General features: G+C 53.5%; 1 protein-coding gene across 28 annotated transcripts; it reads right to left on the reverse strand.

The window, feature by feature from the left end:
- Nucleotides 1-855: 855 nt before the first annotated feature.
- Nucleotides 856-23,195, reverse strand: ZDHHC1 (zDHHC palmitoyltransferase 1). 28 transcript variants are annotated; one of them, XM_078357438.1, is made up of 15 exons: nt 22,934-23,195; nt 14,305-14,351; nt 12,691-12,958; nt 10,958-10,998; nt 9,472-9,523; nt 7,393-7,501; nt 6,010-6,178; nt 5,807-5,908; nt 5,262-5,386; nt 5,017-5,175; nt 4,653-4,765; nt 1,904-1,986; nt 1,624-1,717; nt 1,439-1,499; nt 856-1,330 (listed from the first exon to the last, which is right to left on the reverse strand). In XM_078357438.1, exons 5-15 carry the CDS (start codon nt 9,481-9,483, stop codon nt 1,047-1,049), a joined length of 1,311 nt encoding a protein of 436 aa, XP_078213564.1. In that variant the 5' UTR covers nt 9,484-9,523; nt 10,958-10,998; nt 12,691-12,958; nt 14,305-14,351; nt 22,934-23,195; the 3' UTR covers nt 856-1,046. The 28 variants fall into 28 exon arrangements, with proteins under 28 accessions (XP_078213564.1, XP_078213563.1, XP_078213566.1 ...); XM_078357437.1 differs by having other exon boundaries at nt 10,813-10,998; XM_078357440.1 differs by lacking the exon at nt 10,958-10,998 and adding an exon at nt 22,647-22,736.
- Between the last annotated feature and the right edge of the window lie 2,738 nt (nt 23,196-25,933).

Consider the following 25,933-nt stretch of genomic DNA (forward strand, 5'->3'; position numbering starts at 1 on the left):
GCGAGTCCCACCCCCGAGGCTGTCTCCGCGGGAGAGTGACCAAGGTCATACTGGCCCCGCCCACGAGGCCCCGCCCTCTCCGCCCAGCTCAGGGAGCCGCATCCCGCCCCTCCCCCCGGCAACTCCTTGGTTCTCGCTGCGACAAGACCAGCACTCTGCAGTTCGGGGCGTCCTCGGACAGCCCCCACCCCCGACCCCCGTGGCAACTGCCTCCCATCCTGAGATCTGCCTAAAGCTCAAAGCGGTCCCAATCTCCAGGGGCGATCCAGCTCCCTAGAGAGCCAACCAGAGGCCGTCGAGGAGCTGGAGCGGGGGATTGGGGGGAGTTGGGGAATCGGGAAGGAACCCTCCCTCTGTGACAGGGGTCTTACAGTTGGCTCTAGAGCACTGCTATCCACTGAACGGGTGGCATCCCCAAGCCACAACTCCCGCGCTCTCCTGGGTAGGATTCAGAGCCTGGAGCACTGGGGAGGGAGGAGACTCCCCACCAGCGAATCGTTCTCGCCCAGCCCCAGGATGCTGATACTCGACGGCGGCCCTGCTGCCCGGACTTTCGGACTCGGCCCCCTCCTTCACCGCCACCTCGCTGCGGCCTTGCAGTCTCAGCGCCCGCTGCTTTGTCTTGGTCTCCCAATGCAAAGCCCATCTTTAAGGGAAACCTCCTCCAGGCCGCCTTCCAAGGCCTTTGCTAACCAGGAGCCCCTAACCACGAGCCACACCTGAGCACCTCCACAGGGCAGCTTGGTTGGCCACCTACTGTACACAGACAGACCCCTTCCCCGCCCCCGGTCGATTGGCCGGGGTCGGGCTTCTGTATGACCCAGGGCCCCTGCCATTAAGAAAGTAAGCACGACGTCCGAAAAAGCATAAAAAAGTTTATTGGAGCATCACGACCGGTGGGGCGGGTATTGCTGAGTCGTGGGGATGGGAGGTCAATCCCGCCGGTCACTGGGGCCCCTAAAGTGCACTCGGTGCGATAAGGGTGGGGTGTTGCATAGAGAGTCGGGCCGGTCGCTCCTCCCCGGCCCTCGGGCCTCTCGACCCAGCTAACCCAGACCGGCCTCCCGGCCGCCTGGCGCCCGGGGTTCAGCACTGCTCGGGCTCACGAAAACGGCAAGCGCACGCGCCTGCAGAGCCAGCCCCAGCTCTCGGCCCCGGCCCCGCGGGGCGGCCAGAGAGGCGCTGCCCAGGCGCGTCTGCGACACGGGAATCTCTTCCACGGATTCAGCTGACGCCGAGTGGTAGGCACCGGCAAGGCCAGCGGCGTGCACAGGGCTGGCGTCCGCGGAATCCGCCGACGAGCTGGAGCGGCGGCCGCGGGCCCTGGGCCCTGTTCAGGGAAGGGGAACATGAGCCCAGGGGCCACGGCTTGCTCGTGGCTCTGCCTTCCCTTCCCTTGAGCTCCCTGAGCAGGACCCGGACAGGGAGGGGTGCTCACCCAACGCCTGATCTGAGATCTCAGACGTCCGCACTTTATACAACCGCCTCTTCCTCTTTTTCTGCAGAGACACGGAGGGAGACTGAGAGCCCCACATACCAAAAGCAGCAGAGGGGTGCGCCAGGGTAGAGGCTTCTTTCTATCCCCCTCCACCTGGACCAGAGGCCCAGCACAGTCCCACCTACCTGGGGTCGGATCCCGGGAGGCAGGACAAGAGTGTCTGGGGAAGAGGGTGGTGGAGGCTCCACTTGGCCACGGGTGGCAAAAAACTGGGCAGGACTGAGGGGGAAGCAGGAGGGTAAACCTGGGGGCTGTTCCCCAAATCCCTCCCACTGGAGGCCCTGAGAGAAGCTTCCCTTCCTATTGGCCCAGAGAAGAGCCAGACTCATGCCCCAGCTACCCTCTTTCTCCTGCCTGCCATGCTAACTGGAGATTCCCAGTGGCACATGCCCAGGTCACACTCACTTGGCATTCACTGCTGCTGGCCTGGCTTGGTCAGGGGGCTCTGGGCGCACATGGCTGAAGGTCCGCATGTAGAACTCCATCTCCTGGGGAAGGTGGGAGTCAAGGAGGCTGGGAGGCCGGGTGTGGCTCCCGAGCCTCCTGAGCCCCGAGCCTACCCAATCCTGCCCTCACTGGCCTCTGTGGGACATCTCAGGCCTCATGCCAGGCTCCCAGTTGGGCTGGGAAAACCCCTCTGTGAGGTAAAGCTTAAAACACCCATTTCTGGCCTTTGTCCCATCCCCAGGTCCTCACTTCATCTATTCAGCCTCCTCTGGGAAGGCTCCCAGCCCCATGGGTCTATAGACCCAGTTTAGAGAGGCTCAGCTAGGAAAGTGGTAGGAAGCTCAAAGCTGCCCGCACCTGCTCCTGGCATCCCCAGGGCTCCAGCCTCTGAACCAATTGTTTTCCCCTCGTGGAGAAACAGGCCTGCGTGTGCATCTACCAGCTCCTGCAGAGCAGAGTCCTGGGCACACTCCTCGCCCTTACAGAGGACCAGCCACAATCCTGGCTGCCAAGAAGGGGATGTATGGGTGCACGTGAGGTGGTCTCCCTGCCACTACCCCTGAAAGGGAAGGTAGTAGATGGTGGGCCATATCCCCATTGGGCACCAGGCTTATGGGCGAGCCCTGATCTTCACAGCAGCCCTGAGGGTGCAGATTCAACCCCTGAAAGCAAAGGGGCCTTAGGACCAGGAGGTCACAGGAGTGGCCTAGTCCTGCACCCCCACCTGCAGGACTCACCCCAACTTTGCCAGGCGGGGGTGGGAAGGTGGGGGGGTGGGGGGGACTCCAGGTGAGGAAACAAAGGCAGGGGGTGGGAAAGCTGGCCCAGGAAGGGCGGTGTGTGGGATAGGGGCGGGTCCAGGGTGGGGTCAGAGGTGGGAGGGGGTACTGGGAGCACCCAGACAGCTGTCGCGGGTTCAGCACCTGTTTCCATGGAGACAGAGGCGTCCTGACTAATGCAGACAGGACACTGTAACAGCAAGGCCGTCTCTAAAACAAGCCTATGTTTGGGGGCAACGGCTCCAGAGAGGGGCCCCTCCCGCATTCCTAATGGGATGGAGGTGGATGGCTGATTGCAGGGCCCTGACAGATCTGGGGGCGGAGCCCCGTCATCGGCCCTGCCCAACCTCTGCCCTGGCTGCAGCTCTGCAGAGGGGTGGAGGAGCGCGGGGTCAGGGGTCAGAGGCCAGTCACAGGGACTGGGACCTCAAGATCATTCTCCCCCACACCTCCTCTCTGCCCCAGTGTGGACTCAGTGATCCTCCAGGGGCAGCAGAGTGGCAAAGCCTACTGGGGGCCCTGGGCTCCAGAGTTGGGAACAGAGGAGGTCTCAGAAGCTGAGGGGCCAGGATGGGATGGGCACCAGGCCCCAACCAGCTCAATAAGTCTGAGTGTGTCCCCACAGAGTCCCTACTCAGAGCCCCATCCTCTCCTCATGGCTGTCCCGAGGATCCTTCCTCAGAGACCTTCAAAACCGTGCACTTTCCTGAATGGTACTGGGCCCTCAGCCTCAGCGCTCTGCTTTGTAAAAGGGGACAAGAACACCATTCCTGTCCCCCATGGTCACCTCCCTCGAGGCACTACAGATGGACAGAACAGAAATTAAATTTCTTTGCTGTAGCCACATTTGGCTCCAAAGCCTTGGCAGGGCAGAGCCAAAGAGCCCTAGAGCGTGGACATCGTGGGGCCCGCCCTGCCTCAATGGGTGCTGCCTGTGAGGCTGGAGAAAGTCTCCTGCCTACTTCTCTGGGCCTCCATCTCCTCTTGATGTGGGGCTGGAGATGGTGCCCTCTCCCCAGCACAGCTGCCACTGTCAGGGCCCAGCACTGGGGCAGGTATACAGTGGTGTGACAGTGGAGTTGTCACCCACAGCCAGCACACCCCAGGCCCAGGCCTACCCAGTCCTGCAGCCTGACCCACAGTATTCAGCCCTAGCGACAAGAACAGGAGAGGCGGGGTCCCAGGCCTTCCCCAACCCTCCCAACCAGCCTGTGTTTGTGTGCAGTTGCCATGAGGCCTCGGGATCCAGGGCTCAGGCTTCCCAGCCAAGCCTGCCTGGGCCCCTGCCTTCCTAGTCCCTAGGGGCTCCTCTAAGGACTGGATCACCTCCACCCCAGCTGCTGACCTCAGGAAGCCATGGGGCGTGGGAATGGGGATAGGCTGGTCAGCAACTGGCCTGGCCAAGCTGGCCAGAGCATGGAGACCTTAACTCTTCCCAGACCCAGCTTGCAGTTAACCTTCTAGGCCTCAGTATGCTTATCTGCAATGGGGCTGTTCTAAGCATAAATTAGAGTAATGGGTATAACCGCTCAAGGTCATGGATGGGGAGAAACGATGGCTCCATTCTAACCACCTAACATTAGGCTCCACCTAATAACAGGTCACTGACCTGTCGCTGGTCCTTCCCTCTCTTCTGCTGCAGCCCCAACCTGCTTGCTTCCAGGCTCCACATCCCATGCCCTCCCATGCATGCCTGGCGCTTGGGCAGGCATGTACATGGGGTCCAGGAAACATGGGTTCCCTCTGTGCCCACGCTTGGGCGAGAAGGCACATGCTCCACACAAGCCCAGCCCTTGCTGTCCCCAGCACCCCTGCCTGCAGTGGCTGTTCCAGGCTTGCCTCCCTTGTCCTATCTCCTCACTGGCTGCTCTCTGCACAGCCCAATACCCCTGATGCCCAAGCCCCTTCCCATCTCTCATCCACTATACCTGAATGGGCGGCATCTTGGGAGGACACAACTCCAGCTCCCTGTGGGTGCCCTTGGCCTCCTGTGGTGGGCGGTGCTGCACGATGTACTCATAGGTAGTGAGTTTGTGCCACACTGGTGGGGGGAGGAGAGGGCTCAGTGCAGTGGAGAGGGGACCCTGGAGCTCAGAACAGGAGGGAGGACAACCAGCCCCAGGCTGAAACCAGTGTCCCCAAATACATGAAGCCTATATAGAGAGAGACCTGGCCACCACAGTGAGCCCACACTAGACAGGGGCATGGTTTTAGGGTCCACCGTCCAGCGGGGCACCTCCCTGAAATCTGAGAACCCCTGCACTCTGGAAGGCAGATACAGGAGGCACTTACTGAGATAAATGTGGAAGCAGAGCAGGTGGCCCAGCAGGGCTGTGGACAGCAGGCCCAGAAGTATGAGCAGGGCGGCCAGGGCCAGGATGGCAGGGGCCTGGGTCTCCACAGGGGCAGCAGGCAGGAACACGAACCACACATCCGTGTGATTCTTCAGCACTGCAAGGCACAGGCAGCCCATGCTCAGCCGGGGACGTGACAGGTGACAAGTCAGGGGTGGGAATAGGCCTGGAGCCCAAACTGACCTTCAAAGTGTCGGTTGGTGCGCAGCCGCATGGGGTTGACAAAGAACTCCACGAAGACATATGTGGCCACCAGCACAAGGAGCAGGACACCCAGTAAAGCGGATGCGACACTGTGTAGAAAGAGCCTGGGCCCAGCCATAGGCAGCTGTCAGCTCCCAGGAGCTCCAGGGCCTCAGAGGGCCCATAGGAGTTGGGGCTGTAGGGTCACTGCTGTGGGCTCGGAGGGTTGAGGGTGACACCACAGCCCCAACTCCTCAGAAGCCAAAGGCATACGGCAAAACTGAAGACGGGTGGCCACTCCATCACCCAGTGGCCTGTCCATCCACCTTTTCTGGACCAGCATGGTGGAAGATGCCAGCCCTACCCTTGGCCATCTCAGCCAGCACCCAGGAGCATCACCCTCTATGGGCTGCACCCCTAAATAACCATGGGCACAGGTCCTCCAAGCATTCCCTTCCCCACCTGCCATGCAGGCTGCAAGGTCTGTGGCTCCCACCCTCAGACAGGCGCATCCCCAGGCTCTCCTGTGGCCAGGCTATCCTCACCGGTAGTTCCGCTCGCCCACACAGTTGTTGAGCCACTTGCAGTGGTGGTCGAAGCCGCACACGCACTTGTTGCAGGCGCTGCAATGCTTAGAGCGAGCGCTCCTGCGGGGAGAAAGGGCACAGCACAGTCGGTTGGCTCATTCCCTGCTTTGCTGCCCGGCCCCGTGGTGCCGCGGACCCTGATCCATGGAGGGACTAAGCACCTGGCTTGAAACAGCCCGGAGGTCGGCGACAAGGAGCGCGCGCGCCCTCTGCAGGCACTACAGGGTGGGGTCCCTGGAGGAGGCAGCTCTCCCGAAGAGCTGGGGGTCCCCAGAGGCTGTAGGAGGGGTGAGGAGGTACATCCCTCCTGCTCTGGGACTGTGCACCTAGCTGATACGACATGAAAAGGAAAATGGGTGTCCTTTCCAAGCCAGGACCTGAGAGAAGTCAGAAGATGCAGGTGTGGGCCCAAGGACCACAGACAGCAAGGATGCCGGGCCCAGGGCCTGCACTGCCCAGCCCAACATCTCCAGCTGTGGGTCCCTGTTTCTCCGCCATACTATGGGAATGGTACTGGCATTCTTCTAGAAACCTCAGTCTGTGTCAGTAAAGACAAAGGGGGCCAAAAGCAGCACAGGCTGTCATCCTTGTGGGCATTCAGGCACTCATCACAGGGGCTCACAGGAGTCTCCCAGCCCAGGGAGGCAATGGGGAAAACTCAAAGGCACAACTCCCCTCCCAGAACAGGGCAGAGCCCTGCAAAGAGCAGCAGCTGAAGGAACAGTCACTTGCAAAGTGTGCTGGTGGGCCCTGTGCCCAGTGAATGGCAGGATGGCCTCATGTCCAAGTCCTGGGTGCCTTAAGGCTGGTGGCTTGCTCAGCCTGCAGACAGACCCCTTCAACAGACTTCTTGGGGCCGGGGGGACTGGCCTTGGGCCATGCCCCCATCCCTGATCCCCGACCTGAGACCTGGAGACCAAGGAGCTCCAGAAGGGTGGAGAGGGGCTCCTAAAGAGGCAGCTGGGACCAGCCAAGGGGGCAGGGGCCCTCCACGCTAGCAGAGGGACCTAAGTGACCCAGCTGGCCTCCCAGGCCTCAGACTCCTCCTGGGTAGACCAGGGCAGCAGTATCTGCGTGGGGGTCTGGCCACCCAGGTGTGAATCTGGCTCCACCATCAGTGACTGTGTCTGGCCTCTCAGCCTTTCTGAGTGCTGGACTCTTCCTCCATGTAGTGAGAAAACCATGCAGAGTGGCTGCAGGCAGAACTCAGCACACAGTGAGTCCTCAGGCATCAGTACCCCTCCCTGCCCCCATATGGGAATAGTGGCAAGAGATGCGGGGATGTCACTGGCAGAGTTGGTCATTAGAAATGTTTTGGCAGTGCCAAATATTTCTTCCTTTAACTGCTGGAATGCTAATCCTCATCTGTTTCCAGTCACCTTCTCCTCACCTTCTCAGCGACCCAATTCCCTGTCACGCCATCAAGGTTCTTGACCACATAAAACACGAGGATTCTGAGGCATAGGGGATGACTGCGAAGCCCTGGAAGCCCCCCTCCTCCGTGCATCACGCAGCACACTTGGCCACCTCACACATGCACTCACACGTCCACGTCGCACAAGTTGCAGTGCAGGTCTTCAATGACATGTGCGTGCTGGCTTCGGTTGAAGATGGGCAGGGACCCCGAATAGCTCTTGTCCCGCACGTTGGCATCTGCTGGATCGATGGAGACGGCAGTCAGGTGCACCACGAGGTGGCCGGCAAAGATGGCGCCCATGCACTGGCCCAGCAGGTTAAAGACTCACTCCACACTCTGCTGACTGGGAGTCCTGCCCCATTCCTTGCAGCCAGAGAACTCCCCACCATTCCAGCCCGCTTTGTTTAGATTCTTGGCCTGTGCCACCTCCTACCTCCAGCCCCCCAGAGCTTCCTCATCAGAACTCTCCAGGGGACCCCTGGGCCCCACATGAAAAGGGAGAGGGGCCATCTAGGAACAGAGTCCACAGCCAGCCAGCAGTGCCTGCTGCGGCCACCTGGTGCCCCAATTGTAGGGCCCTGGCCTCACTGCTCTAGGCCTGGTGCAGGCCCTGGCTGGTCTGACCTAAAGCCAGTTTCTGGTTTCAGATTCCAAATGTTGATGTTAGACTGAAAGAGGTCAACTGACCTAAGGTCCAGGAACCTAAAGTTTAAGTCCTAGCTTGCTTATCTTGCTTTCATAGCAAGTCACCTCCAAGAGGGATGCAGCCACCCCCGCACTTTCAGTAGCCAGGCCAGGTAGAGAAGCCCTTGCAGACAGGGGCTCAGACACCTGCTGCCTCCCCTACAAAGAATCTAGGCACTTGGAACCCTGGACTGAGTGTCTGGGATGGCCTACCATGTTCAGGGACTGGCCAGGGTCAGCATGACTAATCTCTGAAGCTGAAACGCAGCTCTTCCAGGACCTATCTGCTCAATGACTGGGCCAAATGCAGGAGACAAGTATGCTGACAATTTTTGCTGCAGTCTGATATGAAAAATTCACCAATAGATTCCACCCAGGCAGCCATCCACTCTTCCTCCCTTGATCCCACCCTCTTCAGCCCAAAATTCCACTCATCCTCTTGCTAGTCAGGCAGACATCAACCCTCCATCATTCATGCTCTAACCATCCATCCGCCATCCTTCATCCATCAGCTGTCCAACCTCTTTTCCTCCCTTCCTCCTCCTCCCAGCAGCCAAATTTCTCTACATATCCACATAAGTCAGGCTCTGCCCTAATGTGCCACAGCACAGCTGAGAGAGACAATCCTGTGGCCGTCACTGACCCCTCTATCTCTATGGCCATGACCAAGGCTTCACCTCTTGCTTGAGTCACTCTCTAGTCTCCCAACTCTGCCCCTCCTGAGTTCCCTTGAGTCTATGATTCACATGGTCACAGAGTAAGTTTTTTAAAAGCTCAGACCCAAAACCCTCCCTGCTTGTACCTCTACAGTGGCTCTCAACAGCTCTCCAGCTGAATTCACTCCTCTGCTCAGTGCCAAAGTCCCTTTTCCTCTGGCTCCTCCCAAACCTCTCTGCTATCACCAGCTACTGTGCTCAGCATGCCAGCTCCTCAGACTACTGAATGAGGGCCAACATTTAACTATCTGCCTGCCCCAACTCCTCCTGCCTCACCCCCATGGTCACTCATTTAGCTGCCTACTGAGGTCTTTTGTCGTGACAGGCACTGAGGGATATGGCAGGAGCAAGAGTCCCTAGCGCTGAAGAGACTATAGTCTGGTGGAAAACAAGGATTTTTTTTTCCTTTGAGACGGAGTCTCACTTTGTTGCCCAGTCTGGAGTGCAATGGGGTGATCTCAGCTCACTGCAACCCTTGCCTCCCAGGTTCAAGTGATTCTCCTGCCTCAGCCTCTCGAGTAGCTGGGATCATAGGCACCCACCACCATGACTGGCTAATTTTTGTATTTTTAGTAGAGCCAATGTTTTGCCATGTTAGCCAGTCTGGTGTTGAACTCCTGACCTCAGGTGATCCGGCCGCCTTGGTCTCCCAAAGTGCTGGAATTACAGGCATGAGCCACCACTCCCACCCAAAAATGTGGACATTAATCAAATAATGGGTTAATTACAATGAACAAAGTTCGCGGGACTGTGCCAGTTTGTAATCAAGTGAACTCATCTAGTCTGAAGGGTTCTGGAAGGCTTACCTGAGGAAGCATTGTCTTAGCGGAGACTTGGAGAGGAATGGATTACAGGGACCTGGCAGATAAAGAAGAAAGGGGACCTGGCTAGATAGGGACTGTGGCTGTGGGGAACATGTGGAGTGCCAGCCTGTGGTTTGGCTGAAGTGTGCCTCCAGCTCATGGCTGCCTTATAAGGATGCAAGAATGAGGGTCTGTTTGGTCAATTTCTGGCTTCTCAAAAGGAACCAGAAGTCTGGGTTTTTATGTGAGCTCTCTCAATGTTTAAATGTTAAGGAAATAAATAATTTAAAAAACACTCCTATAGAAGGAACATTAAGATCTGTGCATTTTCTTTGTTAATTATCCTTCAATTAAAAAAGGCTGGACTGGCCATGGGCTGCTAGTTCTTGACCTCTAACTTAGCTGGGTGTTGGGAGCAGGGGGAGAGGCAAGGGGCTTCCAGGCAGAGACCAGTTCCTTAGAAACAGAAGAGCACAGGGAAAATAACATCAGAGGAAACGGAGGAGAGGGGCAGAGTCCAGAATGTGGAACCTTGAAGCCATGCAAAGATGTTGAGCCTCATTTCCGTTTTTTTTTTTTTTTTTTTTTCTTTTAGAGATGAAGTCTCACTCTGTTGCCCAGGCTGGAGTGCAATGGTGCTATCTCAGCTCACAGCAGCCTCCGCCCCACCAAGTTCAAGCAATTCTCCTGCCTCAGCCTCCCAAGTAGCTGGGATTACAGGTGTGCACCACCACGCCCAGCTAATTTATGTATATTTATTTTTTAAATTAAATGCCCCATCCCATACCTCACCTAATTTTTATATTTTTAGTAGAGATGGGCTTTTGAATGTTGGCCAGGCTGGTCTGGAACTCCTGACCTCAGGTGATCCATCTGCCTCAGCCTCTCAAAGTTCTGGGACTACAGCTGTGAACCACTGTGCCCAGCCTTGAGCATCATTGCTTAAGGCAGGAAGAAACCATCAGAAGTCTTGAAGCCAGGGTGCAACATTATCAGATTTTGTTTTTGGAAAGAGCAGGAATGCAGATGGGCTGGCAGGGGTGACCGTGCGTGTGGGTGACCCATTTAGAAACTCAGCGGTCATCCAGGGAAGAGGGGCAGTTGGCAGTGGCAGAAACTGGGAGCCAATTCGACATCTATTTAGGAGGCAAAATGAACAGGGCTGGATGACTAAATGGATTTAAGCAAGGATGGAAGGGGGAGGAGCCAGGAGCACATGGGGAGAGGTGGGGGGAGGAGGGGAGCTACAGGCTGCAAGTGTCCTGTGGATGTGCAGTGATGCTGGTACAGGTGGCTTCTGCCTGCCCTCACGATCTGCTGTATGAACCCCAACCCTGTGCTTACCTTGTGGCATCATGGCCATCTCCAGTCCACCAGCCTTCCCTCCAGTTGGAGGCCCAGCACCCCAAGGCTCAGCTTGCATCCCTAAGGCCCAGGCCAGTTCCAGGCCCAAGATGGGTACCTGGTACCCACTCTGACCCTAACTCACCTCTCAGGGATCTGAGAGAGCCTTGCAGAAAGGAGCAGAGCCTGCAGAAAGGAGAAGGCTTTGATGGAAGGAAGGAGAACATACAGACCTGGTCAGGTGTGAACCAGGTGGCTCTGTGAGCCTCTGCAATGCCCAAGGCAGATGAACCTTGAGTGTGGAGACAAAGCCCTCAACCCGTCCCTCTCATGACAGTCAGGCTGCTTAGGAGGCCCATTTGGCCTCACTGGGTGCCTGCTATGTAATCTCAGGAAGTCACTGAACCTCTGTACCCAGCTTCTTCATTAGGAAATGGGGAGAACACCTCCTTACAGGATTACTATGAGGATCACATGAGATCATTCATGTAAAGTGGCTGACGCAGGGCCTGGCACATGTAAGGGCTCAATAAATGCTACTGCATTCTGTGTACCACCATTCGCTCTGCTTCTACTTGCTCCCAGCCATGGAGTTGTTAATCTGGTTAATCTGGTTTCCCAGGTATCCTGATGGTAGAAACCCAGGTGATCCCTAGTGAGGGATGTGTCCATTCCAGATCACAGGAGGAATGTCCCATGACACATTCCCAGGTCCCATGTCTTAACAGCACTAAGGCCTGTTGGTCACCTCAGGTAAAGTCCCGTTTTCCATGACCAGCCCCTGGGCTCTAGGGCACAAGCAGCTCCAGATGTTGTGTACTGTTGTACTGTTGTGTCTAAGGATGACAACCTTCTCTAGGGTCTCCCTCCACACACCTGCCCTGTCACTCACCAGCCCAGGGCTTTGGGGTTTCCCAAGAGAGCATATTCACATTTATGGCTTAATGAATTCCAGTGCTCACATATATCCTAACATGCAAGGTAGGAGCCTTCCCATCAGACAGAGGAGGAGGCTAAGACCCACAGAGCTGGCCGGAGCTGCTCGGTCCTGTGCAGCTCTGAAGAGGCTGAGCAGGGACTGAGCTCACTGCAGGCTCGATGTCCCAGGCTTTCAGATTTGTCCCTGCCAATCACCCTTAGGTCACCCTCCCCTTCCCCGCAGGAATCATCTTTGTGAAGGATACTTAAATAGGAACTCTCTGGAAAGGAGCATAGAGATGCCTGCTTCACTGCAATCCCTGGCCTTGCAGCCACACCCTCTGCTCCTGGGGGCTGTGGCCAGGGATGGGGCAATCACACTACTGGACTCAGGCAAGTCCGGGTTTGTCACTGTTCCCAGGAGCCTCCCAGGTATCTCCATCCCATCTCTTGTCACATTGAACCTCACTCTAAAAGGGTCTGATTTACAGAATAAATGTGCTCTTCAACAGTCCTGGTTCAGTCTGAACATAAATAAAACCATATTTTAAAGGCACCAGGACACTTACTATGTAAAAGAATTCTACGGTGACTCTTTTAGAAAAGTGAAAAATTCTTTGATAAATGAACTAATTACTCCCTACTTTGTCCTTTGTCTAGCTCTGAACACAATTAGCATCAAGATGGTTTAAGGCTCCTCCTTCTCCAGCTGCTCCTGTGGTCCCTCCTGGACAGGATTCACATGCTTTCGGGGCATGACATGCCCCTAAGTGCTTGAGGTGTGCCCACTAACCCTATCGGGTGGGGCCAAGTGGAGGCTGGAGGCCAGGCTGGTAAGCAGCAGGTCCCCAGGACTGGGCCCACCCTGCTCTGCTCCACCAACTGTACTCCCCAAGGCTCTGAGCCCGGCTTCGGGCCTCTGCTATGGTTGCCATCCTTTGCCTCCCCACTTCTACTCACCAGTCCTACACTTTCCCAAGGATACAGCATAGCCAGCAGGCACCCAGTGATGAGGCAGGAGGGGAACAAGGACCCCAAAGCCAATCACAGCAAAGAAGAGGTACAGGAGCCAGGCCACAATCTGGAGCGGGTGAGGGGGCCAGCTCCACCCATTCCGGCGGGATCGTTGGCCCTGCAGCTCGGGGGAGGGCCCACTGGGCTGTGCAGGCACAGTCCATATGCTTTTCTCAGGGGCCGTCTTGTTGGAGGGCTTGTTGCAGATGTTCATCTGCAGAGGGAGAAATAGGAGATAGAGCATTAGCTCAAGATGCTGGGCTGGAGCCCAGGGCCCATGTCTGCAGCCAGGTTTCAGCAGGAGGTTGGGGGAGGGCATAGGCTGTGACATGAAGCCACCTCCCAGCTACTCTGCCAGGGAAACTGGGGTCCTTGCACAATAGAGACAGGCAGTGGAGAGAAGGTGGGAGTGGGTTGCTGTCTCAAAGCCCAAAGCAAACCCTGGCCCCAGCCTGGCCAGGACAAGGTAGGAGGACCCAGGGTTTATTCAGGACACTGTGCTGCTGTCTGTTACTCAAAAGTGCTGTCTTCACAGCCATCACAGTTAAACCCAGTAAGACATGTTCTCATCTGGTAACAATATCAGGCTGGGGCCAGAGTGATGAGAACACATGCTGATTCTGTTAGGATTAGTCACCTCCTTCCTGAGGTCCAAATGCAAGTGTCAAACACAACCCCACTATCCTTTGCTCAGGGAACGGGGAATGGGGGTGCCCAAAAGAAAGATCTGCCTTCTGCCCCACAGCGGACACAAAGTCTCTTTAGACTGGGGTAGCCTGAAGCTCTGCCCCATGCTGCCTGAGGGTTCTCAGCTGGGGAGGGGCCAGCACTCAAGAGGGAGGGAAGGATTCCTCTTTAGTTCCCTCCAGCAGCAGAAATGACCACGTTTTTCTACGTAAATGTGGCCTGGTATACAGTTTTATACACAAAGGTGGGCTAATGCCCTTGGACTCAAAGCCAGACCACCAGATGGCAACCACCACCCACCTCCGCCAGCCACCTGTTAGCCAGACAGCTGGCCCGATGGCCAGAGATGAACGCCGGGCAGGAAGGGGTGGTCTACAGGAGGAAGACCCCCATCTCCAGGATCTGGGCCCAAGATGGGACAACAGCCCAGCATTTAGGAGACAGGCCAGCTCTGCGCTCGAGGCAGGAAGGCCACAAACTGGGGCTAAAACACTGGTAGCTGAACTCTCCCTTCAGGAGCCCCTGCCTATGAGACAGGGAACCTAAGCAGAAAGGATGTGGCAGACCCCGCAGCCCATCTGCCTGGATCACCTTTCTCACTTCTCGGCCCTCCAAATGAGACTTGATCTTCAGAGCCAACTGCAAGCATTGTCTCATCCAGGAAGCTTTCCCTGATGTCCTGAATCAGGGGGCCCTCATGCTAAGTCATTGTTGGGCAAGTTACTTTGCCATCTGGAACACTCTGCAATCCTCATGTCTGCCCCGCCCCTTCCACTCCCCATTAAGACAGCTTTCCCCAAAGGCAGCAAATGTGCTGGGGTTTATTTATCTCTGTCCACTATGTCCCTTCCCCCTAGGCACCCATTATTGTACCTTATACACGGTAGATCCTCAGCAAATGTTTGCTGACTTGAAAACATCTGAAATAAAAGGAAACACGGACAGAGTAAATGATGTGGAATCCTGGTCCACCCTAAGCCATCTGGCCGACTTTCCTCTGCCTTCCATCCTCCCAGCCCTGCCCACTTGCTGCAGGGTCTTTAACCCATGCCTTCCCCAGCCCATCTCCCTCTGCTGGCTGGCTACCACCCTGACTGCCAGACACTCACTCCTAGCCACCCTGCGCTTCAGAGCCTCCTGCAGGCCAAGCCTAGCATCACTTGCAGTGACCACTGAGTAGTCCTATCTCAAAGCTAAATGGAGGACTTAGTTTTCCCTAAGGGACTGATTCAATTGGTGTTTTTTTAGTTTTTGTTTTGGGTTTTTTGGTTGTTGGGATTTTTTTTTTTTTTTTTTTTTTTTTTTTGAGACAGGATCTTGTTCTGTTGCCCAGGCTGGAGTGCTGTGGCACCATCACAGCTCACTATAACCTTGACCTCCTGAGCTCAAGCGATCCTCCTACCTCAGCCTCCAGAATAACTGGAACTACAGGCATGCACCACCACCCCTGGGTAATTTCTTTATTTTGTTTTTTATTTTTTTGTAAAGACGGGTCCCACCATGTTGCCCAGGCTGGTTTCCAACTCCTGGACTCAAGAGATCTGCCGGACTCAGCCTCCCAATGCTGGGATTACAGGCATGAGCCCCCATGCCCGGCCTTTTTTGCTTTGTTTTGTTGTTTTTGAGACAGGTTCTTGCTATGTCATCCAGGCTGGAATAAAGTGGCACAATGATAGCTCACTGACGCTTCAGTCTCCTGGGCTCAAGTGATCCTCCTGCCTTAGCCTCCTGAGTAGCTAGAACTACAGGGGCATGATGACATGCCTAACTATTTATTTATTTATTTATTTTGAGATGGAGTTTCGCTCTTGCTACCCAGGCTGGAGTGCAATGGCACGATTTCGGCTCACTGCAACCTCTGTCTCCTGGGTTCAAGCAATTCTCCTGCCTCAGCCTCCCGAGTAGCTGGGACTACAGGTGTGCGCCACCATGCCCAGCTAATTTTTTGTATTTTTAGTAGAGACGAGTTTCACCATGTTGACCAGGATGGTCTCGATCTCTTAACCTCGTGATCCACCCGTCTCGGCCTCCCTAAGTTCTGGGATTATAGCCACCGTGCCCGGCCTATTATTTTTGTAGAGACAGGGTCTCACTATGTTGCCCAGGCTGGTCTCTATTCCTAGCTTAAGTGATCTCCCCACCTTATCCTCCCAAAGCACTGAGATTATATGCATGAGCCACTGTCCCAGCCCTCATTTTCTTTTCCATGTCCCAAAGACAGGAAATCCTTGTCCTTATATTGTGGAAATAGTCAAAGGTTATCAGATTAAGCCCTGTGAATATGGTTGAACTGGATGGTTCTGCTCTGGGGCCAATCCCTGTGGCTTACACATCAGTTCTCCAGGGACACCATCACCAGGGCAACTACTTTGAAAGAAATCTATGAATTAGGATTCCTAAATTCTGGCTCTCCTTTTGCCATCCCTACACCTGAACAACCCTAAACCTTCTGGGAGTTTCCAAAGAGCAAAACAGAGGCATGCAGCTGATCTGGCCCCACTGCCTGGCAGCAATCACAGGCACCCCCAGCGCCACTATATCCCGGACTCCTAAAGCAGGAGGAGTCATAATCTGCAGCCGGGCACCCACCATACACAGCCTTGGGAACGGCTCTGAGTCCAAATCAGGATACCCGCCTTGGCCCAGGAAGGGAGCACTTGTCTAAGGCTGTGAATTTGGGATAGTGCTGCTGGGCAGACCCCCCCTTGGCAGGGTCTTTGTGTGTGTGTGTGTGTGTGTGTGTGTGTGTGTGTGTAAATGTGTAAAAAGGCTTTTATTTTAATAAGTAAAAATGGCTAAGCTTCCAAAGTTCTTAAATAGGATTTCAGAGGGAAGAAAATTCAAGAGGCCAGTAAGCCAGGCAGGTGAGGGAGCAGCAGAATCCCCCACCCGCCAGCTGCCTCTGCCAGCCATAAATACGGCACGGCCCGTGGCAGGAGACCGTGTGCCTCTGTCACACCCTAGCTGTGGTGGCGGCATTCCAGAATAGACGCCCAGGCTGGCCTGGAGGCATGCTCAGGCCGGCCTACTCTTCACTGATGAGATTTTCTCCTGCAGAGTTGGTGGCCACAAATTCCTTTGGCCCAAAAGATTTTGATTAAAAGGGCTGGGCAGTCAGAGAGAATCAAAGATGGGGCTCCCAGGCCCACAGATGGGACCAAGCACTGTCACCAGACCCCAGGACTTCTCTGGCTGTTGCTCCCCTCTCAGCAAGTCTCTAGGAGACCAGATTGAAAGATGTGTGGCTCTGTTCCCCAAAAATGTGGCCAGCTGTCACCCTCAGACCTTGGCCAGTCAGCACTTACCAGGCCTCAGCCCACTGTGTGTATTGAGGATGTAAACACAGATGAGACCGGGTACCTGCCCTCAGGGGCTTCTTTTCTGGGACCCAGACAGACACAAACAGACACAAGGGCAGTGGGTGAATGGGTGTTTCGGCAGCCCATACAAGGGCCAGCTGTACAATGTAGCAGAACACAGGGTGAACAGATTGTGGGGAGGGGTGGGAGGGAAGGCAGGAGGGGAGGGCAGGGCCCAGTGAGAGATGGGACCAAAGGATTTTCGGGGCTCGGATCACAGGGGGCCTAGGAGGCCAGGTGAGGATGCATGGGCACTGCTGGAAGAGCCACAGAGAAGCAAAGCAGGCTGAAGGAATGAGAGTGACCCAATGGCTCAGGGTACTTTGGAAAACTTTCTAGCCAGTGGGGAGGAAGGCATGGAGAGGTGGTACCACAGCAGCCCAGCAGGGAGCCCAGCAGCCCTATGCTTTGGGAAGAGCTGGTCAGGAGGCGGTGGTCAAGCCCCCAAGCTCCTCGCTGCCCACCTGGCTATCCACAACTGCATCTTTGCAGAGCTCAGAGGTACATGGCCTTGGGAAAACATTCTTCATGTACCTTCTGCTGCCATAGAACAAACCATAGAGAGTTAGGCTGGTGGGGAAAAAGAGAAGACAAGAAGTAGGGGGTCCCGTGGCTTGGAAAAGCCAAGGACCCACCTAGCTTCTGAGGCAGGCAGGAGGGGCTATGCAGGCCCCTCCCTTGTCCCCCACAAGGTGAAAGCCATTGGCAGGATGACAGTAATCTGTTCACGTTAACATTCACTTGCTAAAAGCCTTAGGCAGTATTTTCAATATAAGGTGAGGCTACCTTAATTTTTTTTTAGATGGAGTCTCATTCTGTCACTCAGGCTGGAGTGCAATGGCACGATCTCAGCTCACTGCAACCTTCACCTGCCAGGTTCAAGCAATTCTCCTGCCTCGGCCTCCTGAGTAGCTGGGATTACAGGTGCATGCCACCACACCTGGCTAATTTTTATATTTTTAATAGAGACAGGGTCTCACCATGTTGGCCAGGCTGGTCTCAAGAACTCCTGACCTCAAAAGACGCACCTGCCTTGGCCTCTCAAAGTGCTGGGATTACAAGTGTGACCCACCACACGGTGCCTGGCTACCTTAATTTATATGCTTAAGTCAAATGAAGGAAACCTTAACATTTTAAGTTCTCATTATGAACTACATTATAGTTACATTGAATGACACACTTTCCTCCTGCCACCTCTGCTCCTAACAAAAAAGAAAAAACATTTAGGAATGTTGTTCTGAAAGTCATGGCTAGCATTCTCAAAGGAACCATACCAAGATGAAAAGTACCAGCCCTGGAGAGACTGTGGGCATCCCTGGATTCCTGCAAGCTACCTGAGGGCTTCAGAATCAAGTCAGTTACTAAAGAGGGTTTGCCAGGAGACGACAAGGAACTGGGAGGGCAGGGTGATGGGGTCAGGGGAGAAAGCAAGAGGGTTGAAGCAGGGGCTTGGAGGGCCCTGCACCACCCATGGGGAGACACAGGTGGGGCCAAAGGACGAGGGCTAGGCCTGGAGTACAGCCCTTTTCTGGTTCCCGAACTGCCACTCACAGACTGAGGAACATTGGGGCAAATTTCACAGATCCACTTCTCTGAATCTCTTCTGTGCTCATCTTTCAATAGAGTTCAGTGAGGCAATTTGGCAATGTCCAAGTCTGGCCAAACGTTTAAAACATATATGCCCTTTGACCCAGACATTCCATTTCTAGGTATTTATCTTATACATATACTCACAAACATTTGTTGCAGCATTGTTTGCAATAATAAAGGACAAAAGACAATATAAATACTATATGGTAGCCAGGCACGGTGGCTCACACCTGTAATCCTAGTACTCTGGGAGGCCGAGGCAGGCAGATCACGAGGTTAGGAGTTTGAGACCAGCCTAGCCAACATGGTGAAACCCCATCTCTACTAAAATTACAAAAATTAGCTGGGCATGATAGTGCAGGCCTGTAGTCCCAGCTACTTGGGAGACTGAGGCAGGAGAATCACTTGCATCCAGGAGGCGGAGGTTGCAGTGAGCTGAGATTGCGCCACTGCACTCACAGCCTGGGCAACAGGTGACTCCACCTCAAAAAAAAGAAAGAAAGAAAAGGGTGGGGGATGGAGGATGGATAGACATCTACATTCCTATAGGCATAGATCCTTCCAGAATGAAATGCAAGAAACTGAACATGGGAGCAGCCCCTAGGGAGGAGATCTAATGGTCCAAGGGCCGTAAGACAGAAACTATATTTCCTGGTACTCCTTGGTACTGTTCGAATATTTTTTATCATGACCCTGTACTGCTTTTGGAAAAAAAGAGGTATGTCAAATAATGAATGATTGGGGGATATCAGCTCCTGCCCTCCTAGCCCCACTGAGCTGCCTTGTGGACGAAACACACTTGTGTGATCTAGAGTGCTGTTAGCATGCCGAACAAGGAATTCCTGCCTAACAAGGGTGCTTGGTTTTGGTGAAATGCTTTCTCACTCTTGAAAGAAACCCTAAGACTCTCAGCTGCAGAGCTATGAGGGAAAGCCACAGAACTTCCTATGAGCTGTTAGGGTTCTTGTCAAAGCTAGAATCATACAACCAGAAAGCACAACAGAGGAGCTGCTAGGCAGGACCTGGTTCGTCCTCGGGCCGTGGCCAACTCGGCTCCCTGAGTCTCCCAGAACCCAAAGGGAAAGTGCGCTCCACAGGAAACTTCTGTTCCCATGCATCTTGTCCTTTTGCTAGAAGATTTATGGTTTCCATGTGAGAGATTTTCCTCTCTTTTCTTTCACTTTTTTTCTTTTTTCTTTTTTTTCTTGAGACAGAGTTTCGCTCTTGTTGCCCAAGCTGGAGTGCAGTGGCACAATCTGGGCTCACTGCAACCTCCGCCTCCCAGGTTCCAGCCATTCTCCTGCCTCAGCCTGCTGAGTAGTTGGGATTACAGGCACCTGCCACCACACCTGGCTACATTTTGTATTTTTTTTAGTAGAGATGGGTTTTCACCATGTTGGCCAGGCTGGTCCTGAACTCCTGACCTCAGGTGATCCACCTGTCTCGGGATGGGATTACAGGAGTCAACCACTGCACTCAGCTACTTTTTTTTTTTTTTTAAGAGACAGAGGCCTGCTCTGTTGCCCAAGTTGGAGTGCAGTGGTGCGATCACAGTTCACTGTAACCTCAATCTCCTGGGTTTATGTAATCCTCTCACCTTGACTTCCCAAAGTGCCCAGGTGTAAACCACTGTGCCCAGTTGGGAGATTTTCTATCTATGAGTATTCCTAAATGAATTTTCCATTTTCCCCCAGGATCTGCTTTTCAAATAATTTTCACTGAGATTTAACAGATGCCCCATTGAACCACCTAAAAGGAAGCTAGAAAGAAAACACTTCACGGTACACAGTGTTTTACAGTGCAAAAAGTCATTTATAAGATTCTTTAGGGACGAATACTTTGTTTATTAAAATTTCCCACAGGTGCCAGAGAAGTCTCTGGCCTTAAAATTCTGAGAAGCAGCTCTGGTTCAACCAATGGATGTACATCACACAACTCCCCATAATTAAACTAGAACTTCAAGCTGTTCTCAAAGACCTCTCCAGTCACTGGTCTCAGATGTGGCTGGGCCCTTGCATTCTCTCTCATAAACAACAGGCAGAAGTCTGATGCTGGTTGGGCACAGTGGCTCAAGCTTATAATAGGCCAAGGCGGGCAGATCATGAGGTCAGGAGTTCAAGACCAGACTGGTTAACATGGTGAAACTCCAACTCTACTAAAAATACAAAAATTAGCCAGGCATGGTGGTGGGCACCTGTAATCCCAGCTACTTGGGAGGCTGAGGAAGGAGAATCTCTTGAACCTGGGAGGCGGAAGTTGCAGTGAGCTGAGATCATACCATTACACTCCAGCCTGGGCAACAGAGCTCTGTCTCAAAAAAAAAAAAAAAGAGTCTGATGCTATGGCAAGAAAAGCTTGAAACCCCAATTATTCCTGAGGTGATACAGTTTGCAAACATTTTCTATGCCATTCTCCTCCTGAAGCAACCACTGCAAATTGTTTGGGACACAAGTGAAGCTAAGGAAAGGGGACAAGAAGGAGGGAGTAACACAGAGCAGAAACAAGGCCAAGGAAAAAGGCCAGGGTTGTTGATTTCAACCAGGAAAATCAACTCATATGACTGCAAGAGCCAGCCCTGGGGAACACCCACCACGCAACAGTCATTAAGAACAACGTTGTGACAGAAGAAAGAAAAACAGAAACAAAACAAAACAAAAAAATCTAGCTAATTAAACACCACTGTTGCTTTTATTGCATCTCATGGTGATTATCTGTTTACTAACCCGTCTCCCACAGTGAACCACCAGTTCCACAAAAGCAGAGACCACCTCTCACCCGTGTCTGAACCTAGCTCTCCTTCGGTAAAGGCAGTCAAGCCACTTTTTTCTACCATCTCTGCTGTCATTACCCCAATCCAAACTTCCAGCATTGCTCTCCTACAGTGTTTCCATGATAATAGCCAACACCAGCATTTAGAGGGCACTTATTCTGTGCCAGGCATTGCTTCAATGGAATTCACTCATTCAATCCTCATAAAGCTCTGAGGAAGGTCGTATCATTTCCAACCATTCTTATAGATCCCTACAGTCACTGATTTCAGATGTGACTGGCTCCTCACTTTCTCATAAAAAACATACAGAATGCCCAACCCCCTCATGAGGACACTGAGGCTCAGAGACACTAAATGAGTTCCTCTAGGAGGCACAGCTAGACTGGCAGAACTAGGACGGCCCTCAGCTGACCTCCCGGTATATTCTGTCACAACCCTGCTGCTCAGCAGCCAGACTGAGGTGAGCTTTTCAAATGTAAACTCATCAAAACTCTTCTTCGGGAGGCCAAGTTGGGTGGATCACCTGAGGTCAGGAGTTCGAGACCAGCCTGGCCAACATGTTGAAACACCGTCTCTACTAAATTACAATAAGTAGCTGGGTGTGGTGGTGGGTGTGTGTAATCCCAGATATTCAGGAGGCTGAGGCAGGAGAATCACTTGAACCCAGGAGGTGCAGGCCGCAGTGAGCCAACATTGTGCCAGTGCAGTCCAGCCCAGGTGACAGAGCATGATGCCGTCTCAAAATAAATAAATAAACAAACAAAAAATAAAAAACTCTTCTGCCAGTTGCAGTGGCTCAGGCCTGTAATCCCAGCACTTTGGGAGGCTGAGGTGAGATGATCCCTTGAGACCAGGAGCTCGAGACCAGCCTGGGCAAAATAGTGAGACCTCATCTCTACCAAAACCTTAAAAAATTGCTGATTCTGGTGGTGGGCATCTGTAGTCTCAGCTACTCGGGAGGCTGGGGTGGAAGGATACTTTGAGCCCAGGAGGCAGAGGCTGAAGTGAGCCATGTTCACACCACAGCACTTCAGCGTAGGTGACAAAGGCAGACCTTGTCTCAAAAAAATTAAAAAATTGGCTGGGCACGGTGGCTCACACCTGTAATCCCAACCCTTTAGAAGGCTGAGGAAGGCGGATCACCTGAGATCAGGAATTCAAGGCCAGCCTGGCCAACATGGTGAAACCCCGTCTCTACTAAAAATACAAAAATTAACCGGGTGTGCTGGTGGGCGCCTGTAATCCCAGCTACTCAGGAGACTGAGGCAGGAGAATCGCTTGAACCCGGGAGGTACAGCTTGCAGTGAGCCGAGATCCCGCCACTGCACTCCAGCCTGGGCTGCAAGCGTCTCAAAGTAAAAAAAAAAGAAAAAAGAAAAAAAAATTAAAACTCTTCCCATGGTTTCCTTTTAAAACAGACCCTCCATGACCAACCCCTCCATTTCAATATCAGAGTCCCTATCCCGACCTGAAATCACTTTAGTCATGTATGACACCTGCTTCCCAGGCTCCTTCCTTAAGACTCTGGGTTCTGGAGACGGGCCATGTCTGTTCGGAGTCCTCTGTGTCCACGCCTGGCACACAGCCTGGCAAAGAGTAAGCGCTCAATGAAGATCTGTGAACTTGATACATGCTAAAAGGAAGCCCGCGCTCTGCCTGGGCCCTGGAACTCAGGCAACCTGCTCCAGGCAGAGGCGAGCCCAAAGCCGGCCAGGCGGCAGCATCCGCGACCCGGTGGCTCAGACCAGGTTCCAAGGTGAGAAAGTGAGCGAGGACTCCTCACCTGCGCTCCGCGGCGGCCGTGCCAGATGGGCCCTGCCAAGGTCAGCCAGAGGTTCGGGTCCCACGCCTGGCCTTCCACCCTCCCCGGGGTAGCCGCGCTTTAGACCCTCGCGGCAGGGACGGTCCCCGGGACGGGACGGCAACGCGCCCGGGAGAGGGGCCCCATCCTGGAAGGAGACTGGGCCGGCGAGTCCTCGGGCTCGGGCTCTGGCTTTGGCTCCGTCTCCTGCAGCCTGGCAGGGCGACCAAGCCAGGCCCAGACTGGCTGGGCCTGGTCTGGCGCTGGGCCCGTTCCCGTGACAACGGCGCGGGCTACGGCGCCCCACAGCGGCCAAACCGCGCTGCGTCACTCAGCGCCTGTCTCCCAGCTGGGGCGGGGCTTGCCAGGGACCCTCTTGGCGCCCCAGCCGGCCTATTCCCAGATTTTTCCTAACCTCTCCTCTACAAAATCCACTTTTCCCCGCTCCCGATTCACAGCTTGTCTTCCCGAAATCCTAACATCTCAAACGCGATCCCTTCCAGTTTCTATCCGGAGACCACCGCTCTCAAGAAGACACCTCCCAACCCCAGTCAACAAGAGCGTATGTGCTGGAACATCCACAATATCCTGACCCTTTGGGAGCTTACAGGTTAAGAGGAAAACAAATTTAGTCAAATAAATTACACCACTAAAAATGCAGGTACCTCATAACGTAAAGCCAGAAATGTAAGAGCTTCAAGTAAGTAGCACAAAATATCTCATTTATTTATTGCCTTTAAATAAACCAAAAATCAAGCTCCAATCTTCCATGCTGTTGGGAAATTCCATCTTTTTTTTTTAGCTGGTCTCCGTTGCCCAGGCAGGAGTACAGTTACACAACCACAGGTCTCTGCAGCCTCGAACTCCTGGGCTCAGGTGATCCTCCCACCTCAGCCTCCAGAGTAGCTGGGACTACAGGCATACACCACCATGCCCAACTAATTTTTGCATTTTTTTGTAGAGGCAGGGTTTTGCCATGTTGGCCAGGCTGGTCTCGAACTCCTAAACTCAAGCAATCTGCCCACCTCGGCCTCTAAAAGTGCTGGGATTACAGGAGTGAACCACCTGCCTAGTGGAGAAATTCGGTCAGTCTCCATTGGACTCCTCTTAGCCAGATAATTCCAAAGGACTCATGTTTTCCTACAGCAAAAAACCACCACCAAAAACAAGCAAAAAACCCTGTGGTCATGGGTTTTACTGAAGCCACAGCCATTGCCCAAGTCCACAAATGTTTTCAGGTCTGAGCTCTATGAGGCCACCCTGCTGAGGCTCCTGCCTCTCCCTGGGGCTGCCAGGGACAGACACCTGCTTCCTCTGCTCCAGGGCCTGCAGCCTCCCTTCTGGTTCTCTGCCTGAGAGACTTCCTTAATATCTTGGGTTTCCGAAACAGTCTCCTCTCCCCTTCTCCATGGGGACACTCAGAATGGAGTTTTCTACGAACTCAGTCTTTCTCAAAAGACAGGAAGACACTTTGTCTTTTGCTATCTGTCCTATGCACATCTCCAAGGTGGATGTGGCAGATAGGGGCAGAAAACATCCTTATCTTTAAAATGTGTAAGTCATAAGTTTACATTAAAGGTAACATAACTATTCCTCCTCTGTCACGTGACAGGTACGTGCCTCCTTGTGCAAGTGACATAACCTCTCTATTACTTAAATTCTTGTTTTCAGAACTGACAAACTCAAACTCAATGTAGGATAAATATCAATGCTATTCTGGCTTCAGAGTACAAGCTGACTCCTTAACTGGAATTGGAGAACTTTGGGTCAAACAGAGATCACAACCCAGAAATCGAGATGGAGGATAAGGCAGGATGCAGTAGCTCACACCTGTAATCCCAGTATTTTAAGGAGGCCACGGCACGAAAATCACTTGAGGCAAGGAATTTTTTCTTCTTGAGGTGGAGTCTTGCTCTGTCACCCAGGCTGGAGTACAGTGAGGCAATCTCAGCTCACTGCAAACTCCGCCTCCCTGGTTCTAGTGATTCTCCTGCCTCAGCCTCCTGAGTAGCCGGGATTACAGGTGCCCACCACCATGCCCAGCTAATTTTTTGTATTTTTAGTAGAGATGGAGTTTCACTGTGTTTGCCAAGATGGTCTCGATCTCCCGACCTCATAATCCGCGCAAGGCAAGGAATTTGAGACTAGCCTGGGAAACATAGAAAGACCCCTGTCTCTACAAAAAATGGAAAAAAATAGCCGGGACTGGTGGCCTGTGCCTGTTGTCCCATCTACTCAGGAAGCTGAGGCAGGAGAATCGCTTGAGCTCAGAAGTTTGAGATTGTAGCGAATTACTATCATGCCACTGCACTCCAGCCTGGGTGACAGAGTAAGATCTTCTCTCTTTTTTTTTCAGACGGAGTCTCACTTGTCACCCAAGCTGGAGTGCAATGGCGCATCTCAGCTCACTGCAACCTCCGCTGCCCAGGTTCAAGCGATCTTCTGCCTCAGTCTCCCAAGTAGCTGGGATTACAGGCACCTGCCACCATGCCTGACTAATTTCTGTGCTTTTAGTAGAGACGGGAATTTACCATGTTAGCCAGGCTGGTCTCAAACTCCTGACCTCAAGTGATCCCTCTGCCTCAAGTGCTGGGATTGCAGGCATGAGCCACAGTGCCCCACCTGATCTTAGCTCTTAAATAATAATAATAATTATTATTATTATTATTATAGAGGCTGGGCGTGGTGGCCCAAGCCTGTAATCCCAGCACTTTGGGAGGCCGAGGCAGGCAGATCACAAGGTCAAGAGATCGAGACCATCCTGGCCAACATGGTGAAACCCTGTCTCTACTAAAAATACAAAAATTAGCTGGGCGTGGTGGCATGCGCCTGTAGTCCCAGCTACTCGGGAGGCTGAGGCAGGAGAATTGCTTGAACCCGGGAGGCAGAGGTTGCAGTGAGCTGAGATCGCGCCATTGCACTCCAGCCTGGCACCTGGCGACAGAGGAAGACTCTGTCTCAAAAATAATAATAATAATAATA

Source organism: Callithrix jacchus, chromosome 20 (assembly GCF_049354715.1).
Source record: "Callithrix jacchus isolate 240 chromosome 20, calJac240_pri, whole genome shotgun sequence".
NCBI classification, from domain to species: domain Eukaryota; kingdom Metazoa; phylum Chordata; class Mammalia; order Primates; family Cebidae; genus Callithrix; species Callithrix jacchus.